A 21,080-nucleotide genomic window follows, 5' to 3' on the forward strand; every position below is an offset into this window, starting at 1 on the left:
CAGTCACCCCCAGTCTGTGCCAGTCCCCCCACTCCCTCCCAGTCTGTCCCAGTCCATCCCCGTCCCCTCAGTCCATCCTCGTCCGTCCCAGTCCATCCTGGTCCCCTGAGTCCATCCCAGTCCTCCCAGTCCATCCTGGTCGCCCCTGTCCATCCCAGTCCCCCCAGTCTGTCCCGATCCATCCCAGTCCATGCCAGTCCCCCCAGTCCATCCCAGTGCCCCCAGTCCATCCTGGTCCCGCCCAGTATGTCCCAGTCCCCCCAGTCCATCCTGGTCCCCCCAGTCGTCCCAGTCCGTCCCAGTCCCTCCTGTCTATCCCAGTCCCCCCTGTCCATCCCCGTCCCCCCCAGTCGGTCCCAGTCCCCCCTGTCTATCCCGATCCATCCCAGTCCATCCCAGTCCCCCCTGTCCATCCCCGTCCCCCCCAGTCCATCCTAGTCCCCCCACTCCATCCTGGTCCCCCCCACTCCATCCCAGTGCCCCAAGTCCATCCCGGTCCCCCCCCAGTCCGTCCCAGTCCCTCCTGTCTATCCCAGTCCCCCCTGTCCATCCCTGTCCCCCCCAGTCGGTCCCAGTCCCCCCTGTCTATCCCGATCCATCCCAGTCCATCCCAGTCCCCCCAGTCCATCCCAGTGCCCCCAGTCCATCCTGGTCCCCCCAGTCGTCCCAGTCCGTCCCAGTCCCTCCTGTCTATCCCAGTCCCCCCTGTCCATCCCCATCCCCCCCAGTCCATCCCAGTCCCCCCACTCCATCCTGGTCCCCCCCACTCCATCCCAGTGCCCCAAGTCCATCCCGGTCCCCCCCCAGTATGTCCCAGTCCGCCCCGTCCATCCCGGTCCCCCCTGTCCATCCCAGTCTCCCCAGTCCGTCTCGGTCCCCCCAGTCCCCCCAGTCGGTCCCAGTCCCCCCTGTCTATCCCGGTCCATCCCAGTCCGTTCCAGTCCTTCCCATTCCCCCCATTCCATCCTGGTCCCCCCAGTCCCCCCCAGTTGGTCCCAGTCCCCCCAGTCCATCCCGGTCCATCCCGGTCCGTCCCAGTCCCCCCAGTCCATCCCAGTTCCCCCCCAGTGGGAGCCGGGCAGGCCGAGGCCGGTTTGGGGGGGGGGGGGAGTGTTTATCCAGGCCGTGCCCCCCGCTGTCCCCCCCCCGCTGCCCCCCAAGCTGAGCAAACAGATGACGCGGGCGCCGCGTGCTGGGCGCCCCCCCCCGGCCCCACGGGGGACCCAAGCGTCCGGCCCTCCCTGCCCCCCCCCGGGGGCAGCCCAGTCCTCCCAGTTCCCCCAGTTCCCCGCCGGGGGTGGCAGCGGCGGGGGGAAGGAGGGGGGGGGGGGTCTGGCGCCAGGATCGTGCCTCCCCCCCCCTTCCCCGCCCCCCCCCGCGCAGCTGCTGCCCGTGGGCGGGAGGAATGTGGCAGCCGGGGGGACACGGGGACACTGAGCCGGGGGGGGGGGGGCCGGGGCGTGTCACACACCCCCTCCCCGCCGCTCAGGCCAACACGCGTGGGCTCGCACACCGCCCCCCCCCCCCCCCCCCCCCCCCCGCGACTTTGCAGACACCCGTGGGGACGCGGGGGGTGTCGGGGGGACGCGGGGGGGACCCCACTTGGGGGGGGCTCGGGGTGGGGGGGAGCAGCTCTGGGTCCCCCCCCCCCCGCCCCGGGCCGCTCCACCCGCGGCGTGGGGACGCGGCCGCCGGGGGCGGGGCCTGGGCGGACGGTGGGCGGGGACTCTTGGGGGTGGGCGTGGTCTGGTGGGCGGTGGGCGTGGTCTTAGCCAGTGGCCTGGGCGGGAGGTGGGCGGGGAGTTTGGACGGGCGTGGGCGTGGTCTTGGGAGGTGGGCGGGGTCTGGCTTCGGATGTGGGCGTGGTTTGGGTGGGAGGTGGGCGGGGCGTTTGAGCGGTGTGGGCGTGGTCTTGGCAGGTGGGCGGGGTCTCGGTGGGAGGTGGGCGGGGCTCCCGGCTCATTCATCCTGGCTCGGCTCCGCTTGCTCCACACCCCCCGGTGCTGGGGGGGTCCTGGTGAGGGCGCAGTGCCCCCCCCCCCCCCAACTTAGTGTCCCCATGGCCTCGGTGTCATGGGGGTCTTGGTGTCCCCTGCCCATCCTGGGGGTCCTCATGTCCCTGGAAACCCCACCCTGGGGCCCTCATGTCCTTAGAGACGCCCCCCCCCACCATCCACCCCGGCGGTCCCCATGTCCTTAGAGACCCCCCCCCCCCCGCCCACTCTGGGGGTCCTCATGTCCTTAGAGACCCCCACCCTGAGGGTCCTCTTGTCCTTGGACGTCCTCCCCTGCTCGCCCTGGGGGTCCCCATGTCCTTGGAGACCCCCCCCCCCCGCCCGCCCACTCTGGGGGTCCTCCTGTCCCTGGAGACAAACCCCTGCCCACCTTGGGGGTCCCCATGTCCTTAGAGACCTCCCCCCCGCCCACCTTGGGGGTCCCCATGTCCTTAGACACCCCCACCCCGAGGGTCCTCTTGTCCTTGGAGATTCCCCCCCCGCTCGCCGTGGGGGTCCTCACGTCCCTGGAGATCTCCCCCCTGCCCACCTTGGGGGCCCCCATGTCCTTAGAGACCCCACCCTGGGGTCCCCATGTCCTTAGAGACCCCACCCTGTGCACCCTGGGGGTCCTCATGTTCCTGGAGACCCCCCTCTGCCCACCCTGAGGGTCCCCATGTCCTTACAGACACCCCCCCGCCCACCCTGGGGTCCCTTATGTCCCTAATAGGGGGCACTAATCCCTTCCTGGCATCACCTGTGGCAACGGGGGGGGGGGGGGGGGGAGAGGGGTGCTCTGCCACCCCCCCCCCCTTCACCCCAAATTCCCCAGTGGGGGCACTGGATTACTCCTCCTCCCTCCTCCCCCCCCCCGCCCCCCCGAGTCCGGGCGCACCCCAAGACCACCACCGTCAGAATTTAGGGGGGGGGGGGTGTGTGTTTTTATTAAAAGAAAGCGGGCGGGGGAGAGACGGGGGCGCCCAGCACCCCCTTCCCGCGGCCCATCACCGCGCCTCGGGGCTGGCCAGGCTGCCGTTGCTTTCCTGGGGGGTCTCGGGGTCCCCCCCAACCGCCGCCGCCGCCGCCTCTGCCTCCTCCAGCGGCTGGTCCAGGCGGCTGGGGATGGACCAGTAAAGGTGAGCATCGCGGCGAGCGGCGGCGGCCGCCAGTTGCCGGGCGCTGCAGGCCGGGGTGGGCACGGGCACGGTGTGGTGGAAGCCCCCGTAGTCCACCTCGTAGAACCCCTCCTCCAGGCTCAGCAGCGGGGTGAAGCGGTGGCCCCACAGCACCTCGTCCGCCAGGTAGGAGCTGCGGGCCTGGCACGTCATCCCTGCGCCATGGGGAGGCGGGGGGGGGACACGACGACGGGGGGGGGACACCCGTCACTGCCCTGCTGGGTGACACCCCCACCCCCCCCCCTCAACACACCCCCCCCCCCCCCCCACTAGCCGTGGGGATGGGCACCCCGAGACCGGCGCGGGGGGGTGGGGGGTGGGGGGTGAGGGCTGTGCTGCACCCATTGAATGGGGCACCCCGATATCTGCTGCACCCCCCTCCATGGAGGACCCCAACCCTGGCTGGGGGGGGGGCTGTGAGGCACCCAGTGCATGGGGCACCCCCCAATCTGTGCTGCACCCCCCTCCATGGAGGACCCTGACCTCAGCTGTTGCGGGGGGGGGGATGTCTGTGCTGCACCCACTGAATGGGGCACCCCAATATGCGCTGCACCCCCCTCCATGGAGGACCCCAACCCTGGCTGGGGGGGGCTGTGAGGCACCCACTGCATGGGGCACCCCAATCTGTGCTGCACCCCCCCCGGACGGGGCACCCCAATCCTGGGGGGGGGGGGGGGAGGTGTCTGTGCTGCACCCACTCCATGGGGCACCCCGATACGTGCTGCACCCCCCTCCATGGAGGACCCTGACCTCAGCTGGGGGGGGGGAGGTCTGTGCTGCACCCACTGAATGGGGCACCCCGATATCTGCTGCACCCCCCTCCATGGAGGACCCCAACCCTGGCTGGGGGCGGGGGGGCGGAGTCTGTGCTGCACCCCCCGCATGGAGGACCCTGATCCTGGGTGGGGGTGAGGGTGGATTTGGGGTCACCTCCCAGCCAGGAGGGGCAGGAACACACTGGGGTGACGTCCCCATGGAGGCGAGATGTCCCCACGGAGGTGTCCCCACGGAGATGATGTGTCCCCATGGAGGCGTCCCCATGGAGGCGAGGTGTCCCCATGGAGGTGATGTGTCCCTGTGGAGCTATTCCCATGGAGATGTCCCCCATGGAGATGTCCCCCATGGAGATGAGGTGTCCCCATGGAGATGAGGTGTCCCCATGGAGATGCCCCCACAAAGGCGAGGTGTCCCCATGGAGATGAGGTGTCCCCATGGAGATGAGGTGTCCCCACAAAGGTGATGTGTCCCCATGGAGATGTCCCCACAGAGGTGTCCCCACGGAGACGAGGTGTCCCCACAAAGGTGATGTGTCCCCATGGAGGTGAGCGTCCCCACAGGGGTATCCCCATGGAGATGATGTATCCCCATGGAGATGAGGAATACGTCTCCGTATTCCCACGGAGACGAGGTGTCTCCACAAAGGTGAGGTGTCCCCACGGAGACGAGGTGTCTCCACGGAGGTGAGGTGTCCCCACGGAGATGATGTATCCTCATGGAGACGAGGTGTCCCCACAGAGATGAGGTGCCCCCACAGGGGTATCCCCATGGAGATGAGGTGTCCCCAGGGAGCTATTCCCATGGAGATGTCCCCATGGAGATGAGTTGTCCCCACAGGGGTATCCCCATGGAGATGAGGCGTCCCCACAGAGACGAGGTGTCCCCATGGAGATGTCCCCGCCAGGGTGTCCCCGTGGAGATGAGGTGTCCTCATGGAGATGTCCCCACGGAGGTGAGATGTCCCCAGGGAGCTATTCCCATGGAGATGTCCCCATGGAGATGAGGTGTTCCCGCAGAGGCGAGGTGTCCCCAGGCGCATCCCACCCCCCCGCGCCCCCCGTTACCTGTGGCCTCCACCATCCCCTCCAGGATGACGACGATCTCGAAGTCGTCCTTCTCCAGCTGGTGGCGCGAGACGTCCCAGAAGGGGCTGCGCTCGTCGATCTCGTGGCTGATGATGAGGGGGGAGACGAGGAAGAGCCGGTCGTCGCCCGTCTCGAAGCCCACGCTCAGGTCGGTCTGGTCCAGGGGATGAACTCGCCCTCCTGCGTCTGCTTGGACTTGATGAGCTTGGCGCGGATGGAGGCCTCCACGATGTGGGAATCCCGCAGGTCGCCCACGCGGAACATGAGGCAGAGCCGGTCATCCCGCAGGGAGACCACGGCGTGGGAGGAGAAGACCAAGGTCTCGGCCCTTTTGTTGGGTTGGGAGATCTTGACGAACATGCAGCCCACCATGAAGGCGTTGACCATGGAGCCCAGGATGGCCTGCAGCAGCAGCAGCACGATGCCCTCCGGACACTTGTCGGTGATGACGCGGTGGCCGTAGCCGATGGTGGTCTCCGTCTCGATGGAGAAGAGGAAGGCGGAGACGAAGCCGTTGAGGTTGTTGACGCAGGGGGTCCAGGCGTGGTCCTCCAGGTGGTCCAGGTCCCCCCGGCAGTAGGCGATGAACCACCAGATGAGGCCGAAGAAGAGCCAGGTGACGGCGTAGGCCAGGATGAAGACCAGGAGGCTGAAGCGCCACTTGAGGTCCACCAGGGTGGTGAAGATGTCGGTGAGGTAGCGGTAGGTCTCGCGCACGTTGCCGTGCTGCACGTTGCACTTCCCGTCCTTCTCCACGTACCGCTGCCGCTGCCGGCTCCCCGCCACCCCCCGGCCGCCGCAACCCCGGGGAGGGGGAGGAGGCGGCGGCGGGGGGGGGGGTTTGGCCTCCCCCAGGACCCCCTCGGGGACCCCGCAGAAGGCGGCGTTGTCCTGCGCCATCGGCCCTCACAGCCTGCGGGGAGGAAGGGGTTAACGGCGGGGAGGAAGGGGTTAACGGCGCCGCGTGGCCCCTCCGAACTGGGGGGACTGGGGGGCGGGGGGGGGGCTGTGTGTGTGTGTGGTGTGTGTGTGTGGTGTGTGTGTTGTGTGTGTGTGTGTCCTCCAGGTGTCTGGGGGGCTGGGGAGGGGAAACTGAGGCACGGGGGCAGCTGGGGGGGGACTGGGACGGGGTACGGGGGGGGGGCTGGCAGGGACACCTGGGTGTCGTGTGTGTGTGTGTGTGTGTGTGTGTGTGTGTGTGTGTGTGTTGTGTGTGTGTGTGTCCTCCAGGTGTCTGGGGGGCTGGGGAGGGGAAACTGAGGCACGGGGGCAGCTGGGGGGGGACTGGGACGGGGTACGGGGGGGGGGGTGGCAGGGACACCTGGGTGTCGTGTGTGTGTGTGTGTGTGTGTGTGTGTGTGTGTGTGTGTGTCCCCTCCAGGTGTTTGGGGGGGCTGGGGAGGGGAAACTGAGGCAGGGGGGCAGCCGGGGGGGGGACTGGGATGGGACGGGGGGGGGGGGGGGGCAGCAGGGACGCCTGGGTGTCGTGTGTGTGTGTGTGTGTGCGCGTGTGTGTGTGCGTCCACACACGCACTCGCACACGCACGTGCACGCACAGCCACACACACTCACCCGTGTGCGCACACACAGGTACACACACGTGCGCACACACACAGACACACTCACACACGTGTGCGCACAGTTACACACTCCCACACACGCGTGTGCACACACAGACACACACACGTGCACACAGACGCACTCACACACATGTGCGCACACACAGTTACACACACTACACACGCGTGTGCGCACACAGATGCACTCACACATGTGCACACACACACACAGGTGTGCACTCACACACACAGACACACTCACACACACGCATGGGCACAGAGACACACACGTGCACGCAGAGACACACACACACACGTGCGCACACACAGTTACACACACGCGTGTGCACACAGGCACACACGTGCACACACAGACACACTCACACACACGTTTGCACACACACTCACACACGTGTGCGCACAGTTGCACACACTACACACGCGCGTGCACACACAGACGCACTCACACACACGTGTGCACACACAGACACACAAGTGCGCACACACAGATGCACTCACACACACGTGTGCGCACAGTTACACACACTACACACGCGTGTGCACACACAGACGCACACACGTGTGCACACACACACACTCACACATGTGCACACACACTCACACACACGTGCGCACACACAGTTACACACTCACACGCGTGTGCACACAGACACACTCACACACACATGTGCACACAGACACACACACTCACACCCCCCCCCCCGTGTAACACCCCCCGGGGCCTCGCACACGCACCCCCCCCCCCACTCCTCGCACACTCACACGCGTGTGCACCCGCCTCCTCCAGCCCCCCCCCCCCCCCCACCTCGCGGGGGTGTCCCTGCCGCCCCCTCCCTCCCCCCCCCACACCACCCCCGCCATGCGGCACCCCATTCTCCCCCCCCCCCCCCCATCCGTGGGGCCGGACCCCCCCCCCCCCCCCAACCGGTACGGGGGAGGGGGCGGGGGGGGGGGGCGCGCATCCTCCGCGGTGCTCCCCCCCCCCTCCCCTCCCCTTTCCAGGCAGGCCGGTCCCCCCCCCCGGCGGAGAGAAAGGAGGGGGGGGGGTGTCCTCTGCCACCCGGGGGCGTGGAGGGGACAGCAGGGGGGGGACACCCCCCCTCCCCCCGGCCCGTGTTCCCCCCCCCGCTCCGTGTCAACCCCCCCCCCCCCCCCCCGGGTCTGTCGCCCCGGCCCCCCCAAGTCCGTGTGTCCCCCCCCGCTCCGTGTCCCCCCCGCCCCCCCAAGTCCGTGTGTCCCCCCCCGCGCTCCGTGTGTCCCCCCCCAGGTCTGTCGCCCCCCCAAGTCCGTGTCGTCCCCCCCCCCCAGCGTGTCCCCCCCCCCCCCGTCTGTGTGTGTCCCCAGTCTGTGTAGTCCCCCCCCCGCGGTCCGTGTCGTCCCCCCCTCCGGGTCTGTCATCGTGTGTCCCCCCCCCCCAACCTCCGTGTCCCCCCCCCCGGCCCCGCACTCACCGCTCGCCCCGCGGCCGCCGCTCCCGCCGGGCCGCGCAGGCTGCGCGCATGGCGCCGGGGGGGGGCCAAACCGGGGGGGGGGGGGGGCTCAGGGCCCGGCCGCGCAGGATCGCCCCCCCCCCCCGCCCCCCAACACTCCCCGGTCCCGGTGTCCGTGTGTGTGTCCTCCCCCCCCCCTTCCCCCCCCCGCGCCGTTCCCCGGCAACGGCTGCGCGCGGCTAAAAATACCGAAATCCTCACCAAAAACCCGCCCCCCCCCCCCCACCTCCCCCGCCCACCCCCGGCCGCCCGGACCCGCCCCCTCCCCCCCCCCCCCGCCAGCCCCCCCCTCCCCCGCCCCCGCAGTTGGGGGGGTGAGGGGGGGGCAGGTGCGCACACCTGCGGGGGGGGGGGGACACACACACACACGGACGGGGACACACGCGTGTGACACTGAGAACGCCCCGCGGGGACACACGAGATCCGCCCCCACCCCACCCCACCCCCCCCCGCGCTGGCCCAGGCACCGCATTGGGAGCCGCAGCTGAGCCACACTAGCCCAGGCCTCTCCCTTGCTAGCCCAGAGCCCCCCCACCGCTGCCCACCAGCCCAGGCCCTCTTTCACTAGCCAAGCTCCCCCCACCACCACTAGCCCAGAGCCCCCCCTCACTAGCCCAGGGCCCCCTCACTAGCCCAGGCCCTTCCCTCACTAGCCCAGAGCCCCCCCTCACTAGCCCAGGGCCCCCTCACTAGCCCAGGCCCTCTCTCACTAGCCAAGTTCCCCCCCCTCACTAGCCCAGAGGCCACCCTCACTAGCCCGGGGACCCTTCACTAGCCCAGAGCCCCCCTTCACTAGCCCAGGGGCCCCCCTCACTAGTCCAGGCCCTTCCCTCACTAGCCTAGCTCCCCCCCACTAGCCCAGGCCCTCTCTCACTAGCCAAGCTCCCCCCCCTCACTAGCCCAGAGGCCCCCCCTCACTAGCCCGGGGACCCTTCACTAGCCCAGAGCCCCCCCTCACTAGCCCAGGGCCCCCTCATTAGTCCAGGCCCTTCCCTCACTAGCTCAGGGCTACCCTTCACTAGCCCAGGCCCCCTCTCACTACCCAAGTTCCCCCCCCTCACTAGCCCAGGGCCCCCCATCACTAGCCCAGCGCTTCCCATCATTAGCCCAGCTCCCCCCATCACCAGCCAGGACCCCCCAGCACCATCCAGGACCCCCATCACTAGCCAGGGCTCAGTGGTCACTAGCCAGGCCCCCCTGCCGTCGGTGGCCCAGGCCCCTCAGTCGGTGGCCAGGCCCTCCCCCGGTGCCTCCGGGAGCCCCCACGCCTCCCCGGCCCCCCCCCCCGGGCGGACAAAGGCGCTTTGTACCGCGGCCCCGGGGAACCGGCCCCGGCCCGGGAACAGCGGGGCCTTGTGTGGGGCGGCCGCGACGCCGCGACCCACGGACCTACAGCCCCACGGACCCGCACCCCACGCTCCCACAGCCCCACAGCTCCGTGCCCCACGCTCCCACGGACCCCCGGTCCCAAAGACCCACGGGTCCGCACCCCACGGACCCACGGACCCCCAGCCCACAGCCCCACAGCTCCGTGCCCCACGCTCCCATGGACCCACGCTCCCAAAGACCCACATCCCTATGGCCCCACGGCCCCACGGCCCCACATTCCCATGCACCCACGGTCCCAAAGACCCACGGCCCCGCACCCCATGGCCCCACAGCCCCGCAGCTCTGCGACCCACAGCCCCACGGCCCCACAAGCTCCCTGTCCCCCCACCCCCGCTGCCCCCCCCGCAATTAGCAGCATCGGGGCGGGCGTTGCCCCCCCGGGGGGGTGCTGTGGGGGGGGTGTGTGTGTGTGTGTCCGTGTCCCTGCGCGGGTGGGTGCCCACGGGTGACACCCGCTCCCCTCGTCACCCCACGCACAGGGATGCTCGGGGCGGGGGGGGGGGGGGGGGGGGCGCTGCTGTGACCGGGGGTGGTGGTGGTGCTGGGGGGGGTGTCTCCGCCCGGTGCCGGTTCCGGACCCCCCCCCCCGGTGCCGGTGGCCGCGGCCCCCTCGCCCCCCCCACCCTCGCCCCCCGTGGCCGGTAACGTGACCCGGTGCCGGCTCGTTTTCCACCCCATTAACCCCCGTCCCGCCCCCGGCGGCTCCTCCCCGCCCCGGGCCCCCTCCCCGGCCCCGCCAATCGGTGCCCCGGCGAGGCGGGGGGGGGGGGGGACACACGGACACACACACACACACACACGCGGGGGGGGGGGGGGCCGGTCCCGTCCCGTCCCGCCGCCGCCGGCCCCGCCGAGCCATTAAAGCCCATGGGGCGGCGACGGCGGCGACCGGGCTGAGCGAGGCCGGGACCCCCCAACTCCCCCCCCCCAACCCACCCCGAGCAAGGTAAGGGCGGCCGGGGGCGGGGGGCGCCCGGGGTGGGGCCCCGGGGGTCCCCTGTCCCCTCCGGGGCGCCCCGAGGGGCGCGGGCACCGGCCGGCGCCGCTGGACCCTCATCCGTCCCCGCAGCCACCGGGACCCTGTCACCCCACGTCCCCACAGAACTACGTCCCCGTGTCCCCCACACCCCATGTCCCCCCGTGGCCCCACATCCCCCGGAGCCCCGTGTCCCCATGTCCCCATAGAACTACGTCCCTGTGTCCCCACGTCCCCCGGAGCCCCGTGTCCCCATAGAACTACATCCCCCCCCGTCTCCCCCGGAGCCCCACGTCCCCGTGTCCCCCGTAGCACTGCATCCCTGTGCCCCCATCTCCCCACGTCCCCCTGTCCCCTGACCCCACGTCCCCACGTCCCACATCCCTGTGTCCCCATACACCCCCACAACCCTGTGTCCCATGTCCCCGTATCCCCGTGTCCTCATATCCCCATGTCCCCGTGTCCCCATATCCCCACATCCCCGTGTCCCCATGTCCCACATCGCCATGTCCCCATGTCCCACATCCCCACGTCCCCGTGTCCCCATATCCCCCTGTCCCCATATCCCTGTGACCCTGTGTCCTCCCATCCCGGCATCCCCGGATCCCCCCGTCCCCCTGTCCCTGTGTCCCCGTATCCCCATTCTGCACATCCCCATGTCCCCGTGTCACGTACCCCCGTGTCACGTACCCCCATGTCACGTACCCCCATGTCCCCGTATCCCCCTGTACCTCCAGTCCCCATGTCCCCCTGCCCCGTATCCCCATGTCCCCATATTCCCATATCCCCGTGTCCCCGTATCCCCATGTCTCCATGTCCCCATGTTCCCATATTCCCATGTCCCCATGTCCCCATGTCACATACCCCCATGTCCCCGTATCCCCTTGCACCTCAAGTCCCCATGTCCCCGTATCCCTGTATCCCCATATCCCCGTGTCCCTGTATCCCCGTATCCCCATGTCCCCGTGTCCCCATGTCCTTGTGTCCCCGTATCCCCGTGTCCCTGTATCCCCATGTCCCTGTATCCCTGTATCCCCATGTCTCTGTGTCCCCATGTCCCCGTGTCCCCGTATCCCCGTGTCTCCATGTCCCTGTGTCCCCGTATCCCCATGTCCCTGTATCCCCGTATCCCCGTATCCCCATGTCCCTGTGTCCCCATGTTCCTGTATCCCCGTATCCCCATGTCCCCGTGTCCCCACGTCCCCGTGTCCCCGTATCCCCATGTCTCCATGTCCCTGTGTCCCCGTATCCCCATGTCCCCGTATCCCCGTGTCCCCGTATCCCCGTGTCCCCATGTCCCTGTGTCCCTGTATCCCCATGTCCCCACATCCCCGTATCCCCGTGTCCCCATGTCCCTGTATCCCCATGTCCCCGTATCCCCATGTCCCCATATCCCCGTGTCCCCATGTCCCTGTATCCCCATATCCCCGTGTCCCCGTGTCACGTACCCCCATGTCCCCCCTCTCCCCCCAGCGCAGGGGGACCTCGAGGGACAGAGGGGCACAGCAGCCCCCCCCCCGCAGTGTCGTCCCCCCCCAGCCCCGAGGGTCCCCGCAGCCCCGGGGGAGGGAGGCCTGAGGCCCCCCCCAGGAGCCAAGTCCCAAATAGGGACCCCCCCCCATGGCGGTGGGGGGCACCCGAGCACTCCCCACTCTTCCTGGCCCCCCCCCCAACTGGTGTAACGAGGCCGGGGGGGTCTCAGCCCGGCGCTGGGTGGGGGGGGGTGTTAATCCCCCCCCGCCGTGGGTTTGGGTCCCCAGGGACGGGGCTGTTCAAGGGCGTTTGGGTCGGGGGGGGTGGAGCGTCCCCGTGTCCCCCCACCCCGTCCCCACGGGGGGCAACGGGGACCCCCGAGCGCTGGGTTGGTGGCCCCGGATGGGCTGTGGGTTAACCAGGCTGCGGGTTAACCGGGCTGTGGGTTAGTCACCCTGGGTTAGCTGGGACCATAGAGTGGCTCCACTGGGTTAACTGGGCTGTGGGTTAACCAGGCTGAGGGTTAACTGGGCTGTGGGTTAACCAGGCTGCGGGTTAACCGGGCTGTGGGTTAACCAGGCTGCGGGTTAGTCACCCTGGGTTAGCTGGGACCAGAGAGTGCCTCCACTGGGTTAACCGGGCTGAGGGTTAACCGGGCTGTGGGTTAACCGGGCTATGGGTTAACTGGGCTGTGGGTTAACCAGGCTGTGGGATAACCAGGCTGTGGGTTAGTCACCCTGGGTTAGCTGGGACCAGAGAGTGGCTCCACTGGGTTAACCAGGCTGAGGGTTAACCAGGCTGTGGGTTAACCGGGCTATGGGTTAACCGGGCTGCAGGTTAACCGGGCTGCGGGTTAACCAGGCTGCGGGTTAACCAGGCTGTGGGTTAGTCACCCTGGGTTAGCTGGAACCATAGAGTGGCTCCACTGGGTTAACTGGGCTGTGGGTTAACCAGGCTGAGGGTTAACTGGGCTGTGGGTTAACCAGGCTGCGGGTTAACCAGGCTGCAGGTTAGTCACCCTGGGCTAGCTGGGACCAGAGCGTGCCTCCACTGGGTTAACCAGGCTGAGGGTTAACCAGGCTGTGGGTTAACCGGGCTATGGGTTAACCGGGCTGCAGGTTAAACAGGCTGAGGGTTAACCGGGCTGAGGGTTAACCAGACTGTGGGTTAACCAGGCTGTGGGTTAGTCACCCTGGGTTAGCTGGGACGATAGAGTGGCTCCACTGGGTTAACCGGGCTGCGGGTTAACCGGGCTGTGGGTTAACCGAGCTGTGGGTTAGCCACCCTGGGCTAGCTGGGACCGCAGCGTGGCTGTGCTGGGCGACCCGGGCCATGGGTTAGTCACGCCGGATTAGCCGGGCTGCGGATTAGCTACGCTGGATTAGTGGGGTGCGGATTAGCCACGGTGGATTGGCCGCACCGGTATAACCGGGTGTGGGTTATCCCGGGTGTGGGTTATCCCGGTTGTAGGTTATCTGGGCTGTGGGTTACCCGGGTGTGGGTTATCCCGGGTGTGGGTTATCCCGGGTGTGGGTTACCCGGGGCGCAGGTTATCCCAGCTGCAGGGTAATCTGCCTGCGGATTAACCCCGCTGTGGGTTAACCAGGCTGCAGGATAACTGGTCTGGGGGTCACCCGGGTGTGGGTTAACCGGGCTGTGGGTTACCCCTGGAGTGGGTTAACCAGGCTGTGAGTTACCCCTGGTGGGGGTTAACCAGGCCATGGGTTACCCGGGTGTGGGTTAACCAGGCTGTGAGTTACCCCTGGTGGGGGTTAACCAGGCCATGGGTTACCCGGGTGTGGGTTAACCAGGCTGTGGGTTACCCCTGGTGGGGGTTAACCGGGCTGGGAGCTGCCCAGGCTGCAGGTTAACGGGGCTGGGGGTTAACGAGGCTCTGGATTAACGAGGCTCTGGGTTAACGAGGCTCTGGGTTAACGGGCCTGGGGCTTGACGAGGCTCTGAGTTAATGAGGCTGGGGGGTTAACGAGGTTACCGGGGTGGGTTGGAGGGGGCTGCGGTTACCGAGGGGGCCGCGGTGGCTTCTCCGATGGCTACGGGGGGGCTGAGCCATGGGGACGCCGTGGAGACGCCGTGGGGGGGACACCCCCCCCTTACCCCCCCCGCCCTTATCCACGGGGCACCCGCGCCCGTGGGCACCTCGAAAAAGGGCCAAACCGGGCTTTTTCCACCCGTTTCTGGCGGGGGGGGGGGAAAAATCTGCTTTTTCGCCTCCGCCGTCGGCTGAACGAGGGTTGGGCAGCGCTTGGGGGGGTGGGAGGAGGAAACACCCTCAAAAAATCACCATTTTGAGGTCCCCCCCCGGTGCTGCGGGGGGGTGTGGGGGGCGAGATGAGGGTCCCCATGGCCGGGGTTGGGGGGGGCACGACTCCTGTCATCTTCCCCCCCCCCCCGGCGTGTCCCGGGTGGTGGCGTGAAGGGGCGCGGGGCCTAAATTTGGGGTCAAAGCGGGTGGATACGGGGGTGTCGGATTGGAAGGGGGGGACTGGGGGGGGGGCCCTCCCCTCCCCGGCTCCCAACCACCCCGGGACCCCCGTCGGGGGGGGGCCGCGCTGGCGTCGGGGCGCGCGGGGCCCTGCATGTTAACGAAGGGCTTCGTCAAAGCGCCTTTGTGCCCCGCCAGCTCCATTGAGGCCTCGCCGCCGGGGCGCACAATGGCCCCACTGTCCCTGTCCCCCCCCCCTCCCCGGGGGGGGTGCGTGTGTGTGTGTGTGTGTGTCCCCCACCTCGCCTCGCACAGCCGCCCCACACCCCCGCGGCACCTGCCCCACCGCCGGCCGCAGCCCCCCCGGCCCTGCCATCAACGCCACCATGGGGGTCCCGCTTCCCCCATCTCCCCCCCCCCCCCCCGCCCCCCAGTTGCCACCAGTATGATGCCAGCGCCCCAGTTTGGGGATGGAGGTTGGGGGGGGGGTGGGGGGGGAACTGGCGGGGAGCCCGGCCATGGCTGGCACCGGGTGTGGGAACGGTGCCCGGGCTGGTGGTGCCAGCGGGACGCGGCGAGATGGAGGAGGAGGCTGGGGGGGGGGACGGGACGGGGACGTGTCCCCCTGTGTGTGTGTGTCATCCCCCACCCCCACCCCCCAAATTGGGGACTGGATCCCTGCGCTCGCCCCCAGCGTGGGAGCGTCGCTGGAGAAGGGGGAGGGAAACTGAGGCACAGCGGCGAGGGGGGGGGGGGGCGGTGTGGGGGGGTGTTAATGGGTAACCCGTCGTGCCCGCGGGCACCGTCCCCGCGTCGGGAACAAGCGCCGGCTTGTCACAACCCGTGTCCCCGCAGGCCGGGGGGCACGGGGGCACGCGCCTTCCCCCCCCCACCCCTGCCGGCGGCCGTGCGAGACGCGGTGACCCCAAAAAATGAAGGGCGGGGGGGGGGCGGGGGGTGGGGGCAGAGACCCCAAAGAGGGGCCTGGGGACCTCGAGGAGGGGGGTGAGACACCCCAGAAGGGGGGCAGGGGATACTGGAGTGCGCAGAGACAACCCCCCCCCCAAAAAAAAAGAGAGTGTGGGGACCCCAAAGGTGGATGCGGGGACCCTGGGGGTGGGAAAACCCCCCAAAAAGGGGGGGGTCTGAGCCCTAAAGAGGGTGCAGGGACCCCAGAGGGGACTTTGTGGGGGTGCAGGGACCACGGTGTCCCCCCCGGGGATGCGGCTGGGGACGTGCTGGTGCCTGTCGCTGCCCGGTATGGGCAGAGCGCTGGGGACAGGGTGGCTTTGGGGACACATGGTGGCTCTGGGGACCCTCAGCAGCCCCAGGACACACGGGGACTCTGGGGACAGGGTGGCTTTGGGGACACATGGTGGCTCTGGGGACACACGGTGGCTCTGGGGATCCCCAGCAGCTCCAGGACACACGGGGACTCTGGGGACAGGGTGGCTTTGGGGACACACAGTGGCTCTGGGGATCCCCAGCAGCTCCAGGACACACGGGGACTCTGGGGACAGGGTGGCTTTGGGGACACACGGTGGCTCTGGGGATCCCCAGCAGCTCCAGGACACACGGGGACTCTGGGGCCAGGGTGGCTTTGGGGACCCCCAGCAGCTCCAGGACACAGGGTGACTCTGGGGACATGGTGGCTCTGGGGACATGGTGGCTCTGGGGACCCCCAGCAGCCCCAGGACACATGGGGACTCTTGGGACAGGGTGGCTTTGGGGACACACCGTTGCTTTGGGGACCCCCAGCAGCTCCAGGACACAGGGTGACTCTGGGGACATGGTGGCTTTGCGGACATGGTGGCTCTGGGGACTCCCAGCAGCCCCAGGACACAGGTGACTCTTGGGGCCAGGGTGGCTTTGGGGACACACAGTGGCTTTGGGGACAGCCAGCAGCTCAGTCCCCGGTGCCACCGTCCCCCTCTGTCTTTCACCGGGAGGGGACGCGGCGCGGGCTGGACGGTAGCAGTGCCACCCGCTTCCCCCCGGCCTTGGCGAGCGCAGGGACACCGGGCTCCAAGGAGACCCCCCAGGGTGCCACCGTGCCCCCGGTGTCCCCAGCGTCCCCGGTGTCCCCGGCACGCTGCCCTTGCCGCATCCGTGGCGGAAGCCGTGGCGGGGCTAAACGCTGGCGTGGGCTGAAAAGGCCTTTTCTGTGGGGGCGGCGGTGGCCGGGGCTGGCAGGGGACAGGGGACGGGGACAGGGACGGAAATGCGCCTGGCGCTGCCACCAGCCATTTGTCCCTGTCACCTTCCATTCATCCCCCTTCCTCTTCCTCCCACCGGGCCGGGATCCCCCCCCACGGGATGGCGGGGAGCTGGGGGTGGGGGGAGCTGCCAGGGGACACGAGGGGACGGGGATGGGTTGGGAGAGGGATGGAGGGTGGCAGGGGACAGAGGGACAGCAGGGACGGTGGCTGCAGGAGGGGTGGGAGCGACAGCAGCCCCCATCTCTGAGGTGCCACGAATCTGTCGGGTCTCCGCACCAGGCCAGGGTCCCCTACGCGCTCCGTGTCCCCCCCCTACACGCTCTGTGTCCCCACGGTGCCTGGGGACAGCGTGGGGTGGGGGGGGGGGCTCTGCCCTGAGCACCCCCCTGACGTGAGATGAGTCCTCCCGGCCTCAGCCCCCGCCTGCCCGCTGCTGCCAGGAGGGGGATGTCCCCCCCCCCCCCAGCTCCCACCCCCACCCCTCCGTGCCCCACTGCACCCCACAGCTATCGCTGTGCCCCACATCCTTCCCCTCCACCTGCCACCCCCTCAGCTCCAGCCCATCCACCCAACGGACACCCAACTGTCCTCACCCCCCGGCCGTCCCCTCTGTCCCTCCACCCGTCCCCCAGGGCCAAGAAATTCCTTTGCTCATCCATCCATCATCCATCCATCCATCCTCTTACCGACACCCCATCCATCCATCCATCATCCATCCATCCATCCTCTTACCTACACCCCATCCATCCATCCATCATCCATCCATCCATCCTCTTACCCACACCCCATCCATCCATCACCCATCCATCCATCATCCATCCTCTTACCCACACCCCATCTATCAATCCTTCCATCCATCCATCTTCTCTGTCCATTCTCTCCATCCTCTCCTTCATCCCTCCCTTGATCCTTCTTCTCCATCCATCTTCCCATCCATCCCTCTCCTCCATCCCTCCCTTGCTCCATCTTCTCCATCCCTCTTCATCCATCCATCCTCCCTCTTACCACACTCCATCCACCCATCCATCCGTCTTCTCTATCCATCCTCTCCATCTGTCAGTCTCCATCCCTCTTCATCCCTCCATTGATCCTTCTTCTCCATCCCTCTCTCCTCCATCCCTCTCTTGCTTTGTCTTCTCCATCCCTCTTCATCTATCCATTGATCCTTCTTCTCCATCCATCTTCCCATCCATCCCTTTTCTCTATCCATCCTCTCCATCTGTCAATCTTCTCCATCCCTCTTCCTCCATCCGTCCATCTTCTCTATCCATCCTCTGCAACTGTCCATCTTCATCCCTCTTCATCCCTCCATTGATCCTTCTTCTCCATCCATCTTCCCATCCATCCATTGATCCATCTTCCCATCCATCCATTGATCCATCTTCCCATCCACCTTCCCATCCGTCCTTCCCTCGCTCCGTCTTCTCCATCTTCTCCATCCCTCCGCCCACTGACTCAACACCCACCACCACCACCTCCACTCTCTCCCCGGCAGCCCCTCCTCACCTCCCCTCCCATCACGGCCTCTTCCAGATGACGTCGGCCACCAAGGTGTACTACAGCCAGACCACGCAGACCGACAGCCGCCCGCTCATCGGCTCGGGGCTGCGCCGGCGCCGGGTGATGACCAAGGATGGCCGCAGCAACGTGCGGATGGAGCACATCGCCGACAAGCGCTTCCTGTACCTCAAGGACCTGTGGACCACCTTCATCGACATGCAATGGCGGTACAAGCTCATCCTCTTCTCCGCCACCTTCGCCGGCACCTGGTTTGCCTTCGGCGTCATCTGGTACCTGGTGGCCGTGGTCCACGGGGACCTGCTGGAGTTCGACCCGCCGGCCAACCACACGCCGTGCGTCATGCAGGTGCACACCCTCACTGGCGCCTTCCTTTTCTCCCTGGAGTCCCAGACCACCATTGGCTACGGCTTCCGCTACATCAGCGAGGAGTGTCCCCTCGCCATCGTCCTGCTCATCACCCAGCTGGTCCTCACCACCATCATGGAGATCTTCATCACCGGCACATTCCTGGCCAAGATCGCCCGGCCCAAGAAACGCGCCGAGACCATCAAGTTCAGCCAAAATGCGGTGGTGGCCCAACACAACGGCAAGACCTGCCTGATGATCCGCGTGGCCAACATGCGCAAGAGCCTCCTCATCGGCTGCCAGGTGACGGGCAAACTCCTCCAGACCCACCTCACCAAGGAGGGCGAGAGCGTCCGCCTCAACCAGGTCAACGTGGACTTCCAGGTGGACACTTCCTCCGACAGCCCCTTCCTCATCCTGCCCCTCACCTTCTATCACGTGGTGGACGACGCCAGCCCCTTCCGGGACATGGCCCTCCGGACGGGCGAAGGCGACTTCGAGCTGGTGGTCATCCTCAGCGGCACCGTGGAGTCCACCAGCGCCACGTGCCAAGTGCGCACCTCCTACCTGCCCGAGGAGATCCTCTGGGGCTACGAGTTCACCCCGGCCATCTCCCTCTCGGCCAGCGGCAAGTACGTGGCCGACTTCAGCCTCTTCGACCAGGTGGTGAAGGTGACGGCGCCCTGTTGCCTCCACGAGACCGTCCGGTTCGGGGACCCCGAGAAGGTGAAGCTGGAGGAGTCCCTGCGGGAGGCGGCGGAGCGGGAGCGGGAGGGGGCCCCCCTGAGCGTGCGCATCAGCAACGTCTGAGTGCCCGCTGGGACGCCGCCAGAGGTGCCACCAGCCCCGGAGATGCCACCAGCCCCTGGAGGTGCCACCAGCCCCAGAGATGCCACCACTGCTGGAGATGCCACCAACCCTGGAGATGCCCAGTGCTGGAGGTGCCACAAGCCCTGGAGATGCCCACTGCTGGAGGTGCCACCAGCCCAAGATGCCACCAGACACTGGCGGTGCCACCAGCCCCTGGAGATGCCACCAATGCTGGAGGTGCCACCAGCCCCTGGAGATGCCACCAGCCCAAGATGCCACCAGATGCTGGAGGTGCCACCAACCCCAGAGATGCCACAAGTCCCTGGAGATGCCACCAGCCCAAGATGCCACTAGCCCCTGGAGATACCACTAGACAGTGGAGGTGCCACCAGCCCCTGGAGATGCCACCAATGCTGGAGGTGCCACCAGCCCAAGATGCCACTAGCCCCTGGAGATGCCACCACTGCTGGAGGTGCCACAAGCCCCCGGAGATGCCACAAGCCCTGAAGATGCCACCACTGCTGGAGATGCCACCAGCCCAAGATGCAACTAGCCCCTGGAGATGCCACCAGCCCCTGGAGGTGCCGCCAGCCCCAGAGATGCCACTAGTCCCTAGAGGTGCCACCACTGCTGGAGGTGCCACCAGCCCCAGATGCCACCAGCCCCTGGAGGTGCCACCAGCCCCAGAGATGCCACCACTGCTGGAGGTGCCACCAGCCCCCGGAGGTGCCACCAGCCCTCAGAGAAGCCACCGGCTCTTCCCTCCGTCCCATTATCCCAGGCCATTTCACCCCTTGGGTGCTCGCCCACCGGCTGGTGGGGTGTCATCCCCTGTCCCAAGTCCCTGGGGACAGGACTGTCCCCGTCCCCCCTCCCCTAAAGCTCCGCTAACACCAGCCAGAGGCCCCTGGCCCCACCGCAGGACACAACCCTGCGGGGAGATGCTGTCCCCAGGGCGGGGGGGGACGACACACAAAGACACGGCCACCTCCAGCCCCCAGGGACGGATATGGCCACCTCCCGCCCCCGGGGACAGCGGGGGGGGGCCACCGCTTCTTGCCAGCCGGGAGCCATCTCGCTGCCCCGTCCCACCCCGGGCTGAGACCCGAGGCCGCTCGCTGCACGTGTGGAGGGACACGTGCACGTGGGAGGCTCAGGCCGAAGCAGGGGGGGGCACGCACACCCCCCCTACCCCTCCCCAGCCCCCCCCTTCGCCCTCCCCACAGCACCCAGCCCCCCGGGGGCGCCCGGGCTCATCGCACGCTCCACCGGGGAAACTGAGGCAGGAGAAGCCCCCCTGACCCCCCCCCCCCCCTCCTCCAGCAGCCCCCCCTCGCCTCCGCGGCTGCCGGGGCCGGGGGGGGGGTGGGGGGGACATACACACACACACACACACTGGGGCGTCACCGATAATCGGACATGGCTGCGGCGCCGCGTCCCCCCCACCTCCGGGCTGGGGACACCCCCCCCCCCCCCAGCCCCGTCGCTGCTGCTAACGTAGAGCTCTGCTATTAACGCGCGGCCCCGGCTGCCCCCCCCCCGCCCCCCCCCTCCCCCCCGCTGCGCTGAGGCCAGGTGATACATATACATACGTATATATATAAATATATATATATATATAGTGCGACTAATCTATATATATATAACGGGGAAGGAAAGTGTCGTGTGTGTCCCCCCCTCCCCAGCACAGAACTGGCTCTCCGGAGCCCCCCCCCCTCCCCGGGGTCTCGTCCTCGATTTGGGGGGAGAAAAAGCGAAGCTGTTACTAAATAAAGGTTACGTTGACGGTGGGGAAGGGCTCTG

General features: G+C 68.0%; 3 protein-coding genes across 3 annotated transcripts in view; 1 reads left to right on the top strand and 2 right to left on the bottom strand.

Annotated features, from left to right (window-relative positions):
• CASQ1 (calsequestrin 1) overlaps nucleotides 1-2,559 on the bottom strand; it is a 4,574-nt gene extending 2,015 nt beyond the window's left edge. The window contains 1 exon segment of the mRNA XM_074566189.1: nucleotides 2,345-2,559. Within this exon segment, the coding sequence (XP_074422290.1) occupies nucleotides 2,345-2,559 (215 nt within the window).
• A 358-nt stretch (nucleotides 2,560-2,917) lies between these two features.
• Nucleotides 2,918-8,149, bottom strand: KCNJ9 (potassium inwardly rectifying channel subfamily J member 9). Its single transcript, XM_074566696.1, is given in 4 exon segments — nucleotides 2,918-3,324; nucleotides 5,011-5,199; nucleotides 5,202-5,944; nucleotides 8,063-8,149. Coding segments are annotated over 3 exon segments (1,245 nt in total). The 5' UTR covers nucleotides 5,932-5,944; nucleotides 8,063-8,149; the 3' UTR covers nucleotides 2,918-2,998.
• Nucleotides 8,150-10,303: 2,154 nt separating this feature from the next.
• Nucleotides 10,304-19,420, top strand: KCNJ10 (potassium inwardly rectifying channel subfamily J member 10). Its single transcript, XM_074566705.1, has 2 exons — nucleotides 10,304-10,436; nucleotides 18,135-19,420. The coding sequence occupies exon 2, from the start codon at nucleotides 18,135-18,137 to the stop codon at nucleotides 19,275-19,277; it is 1,143 nt and encodes a 380-aa protein (XP_074422806.1). The 5' UTR covers nucleotides 10,304-10,436; the 3' UTR covers nucleotides 19,278-19,420.
• Nucleotides 19,421-21,080: the final 1,660 nt, after the last annotated feature.

This window comes from Larus michahellis, chromosome 24, assembly GCF_964199755.1.
Source record: "Larus michahellis chromosome 24, bLarMic1.1, whole genome shotgun sequence".
Classification (NCBI taxonomy): Eukaryota; Metazoa; Chordata; class Aves; order Charadriiformes; family Laridae; genus Larus; species Larus michahellis.

Excerpts from the sequence above, each read along its gene's own strand:
- KCNJ10 (XM_074566705.1), top strand. The coding sequence starts at position 18,135 with ATGACGTCGGCCACCAAGGTGTACTACAGCCAGACCACGCAGACCGAC.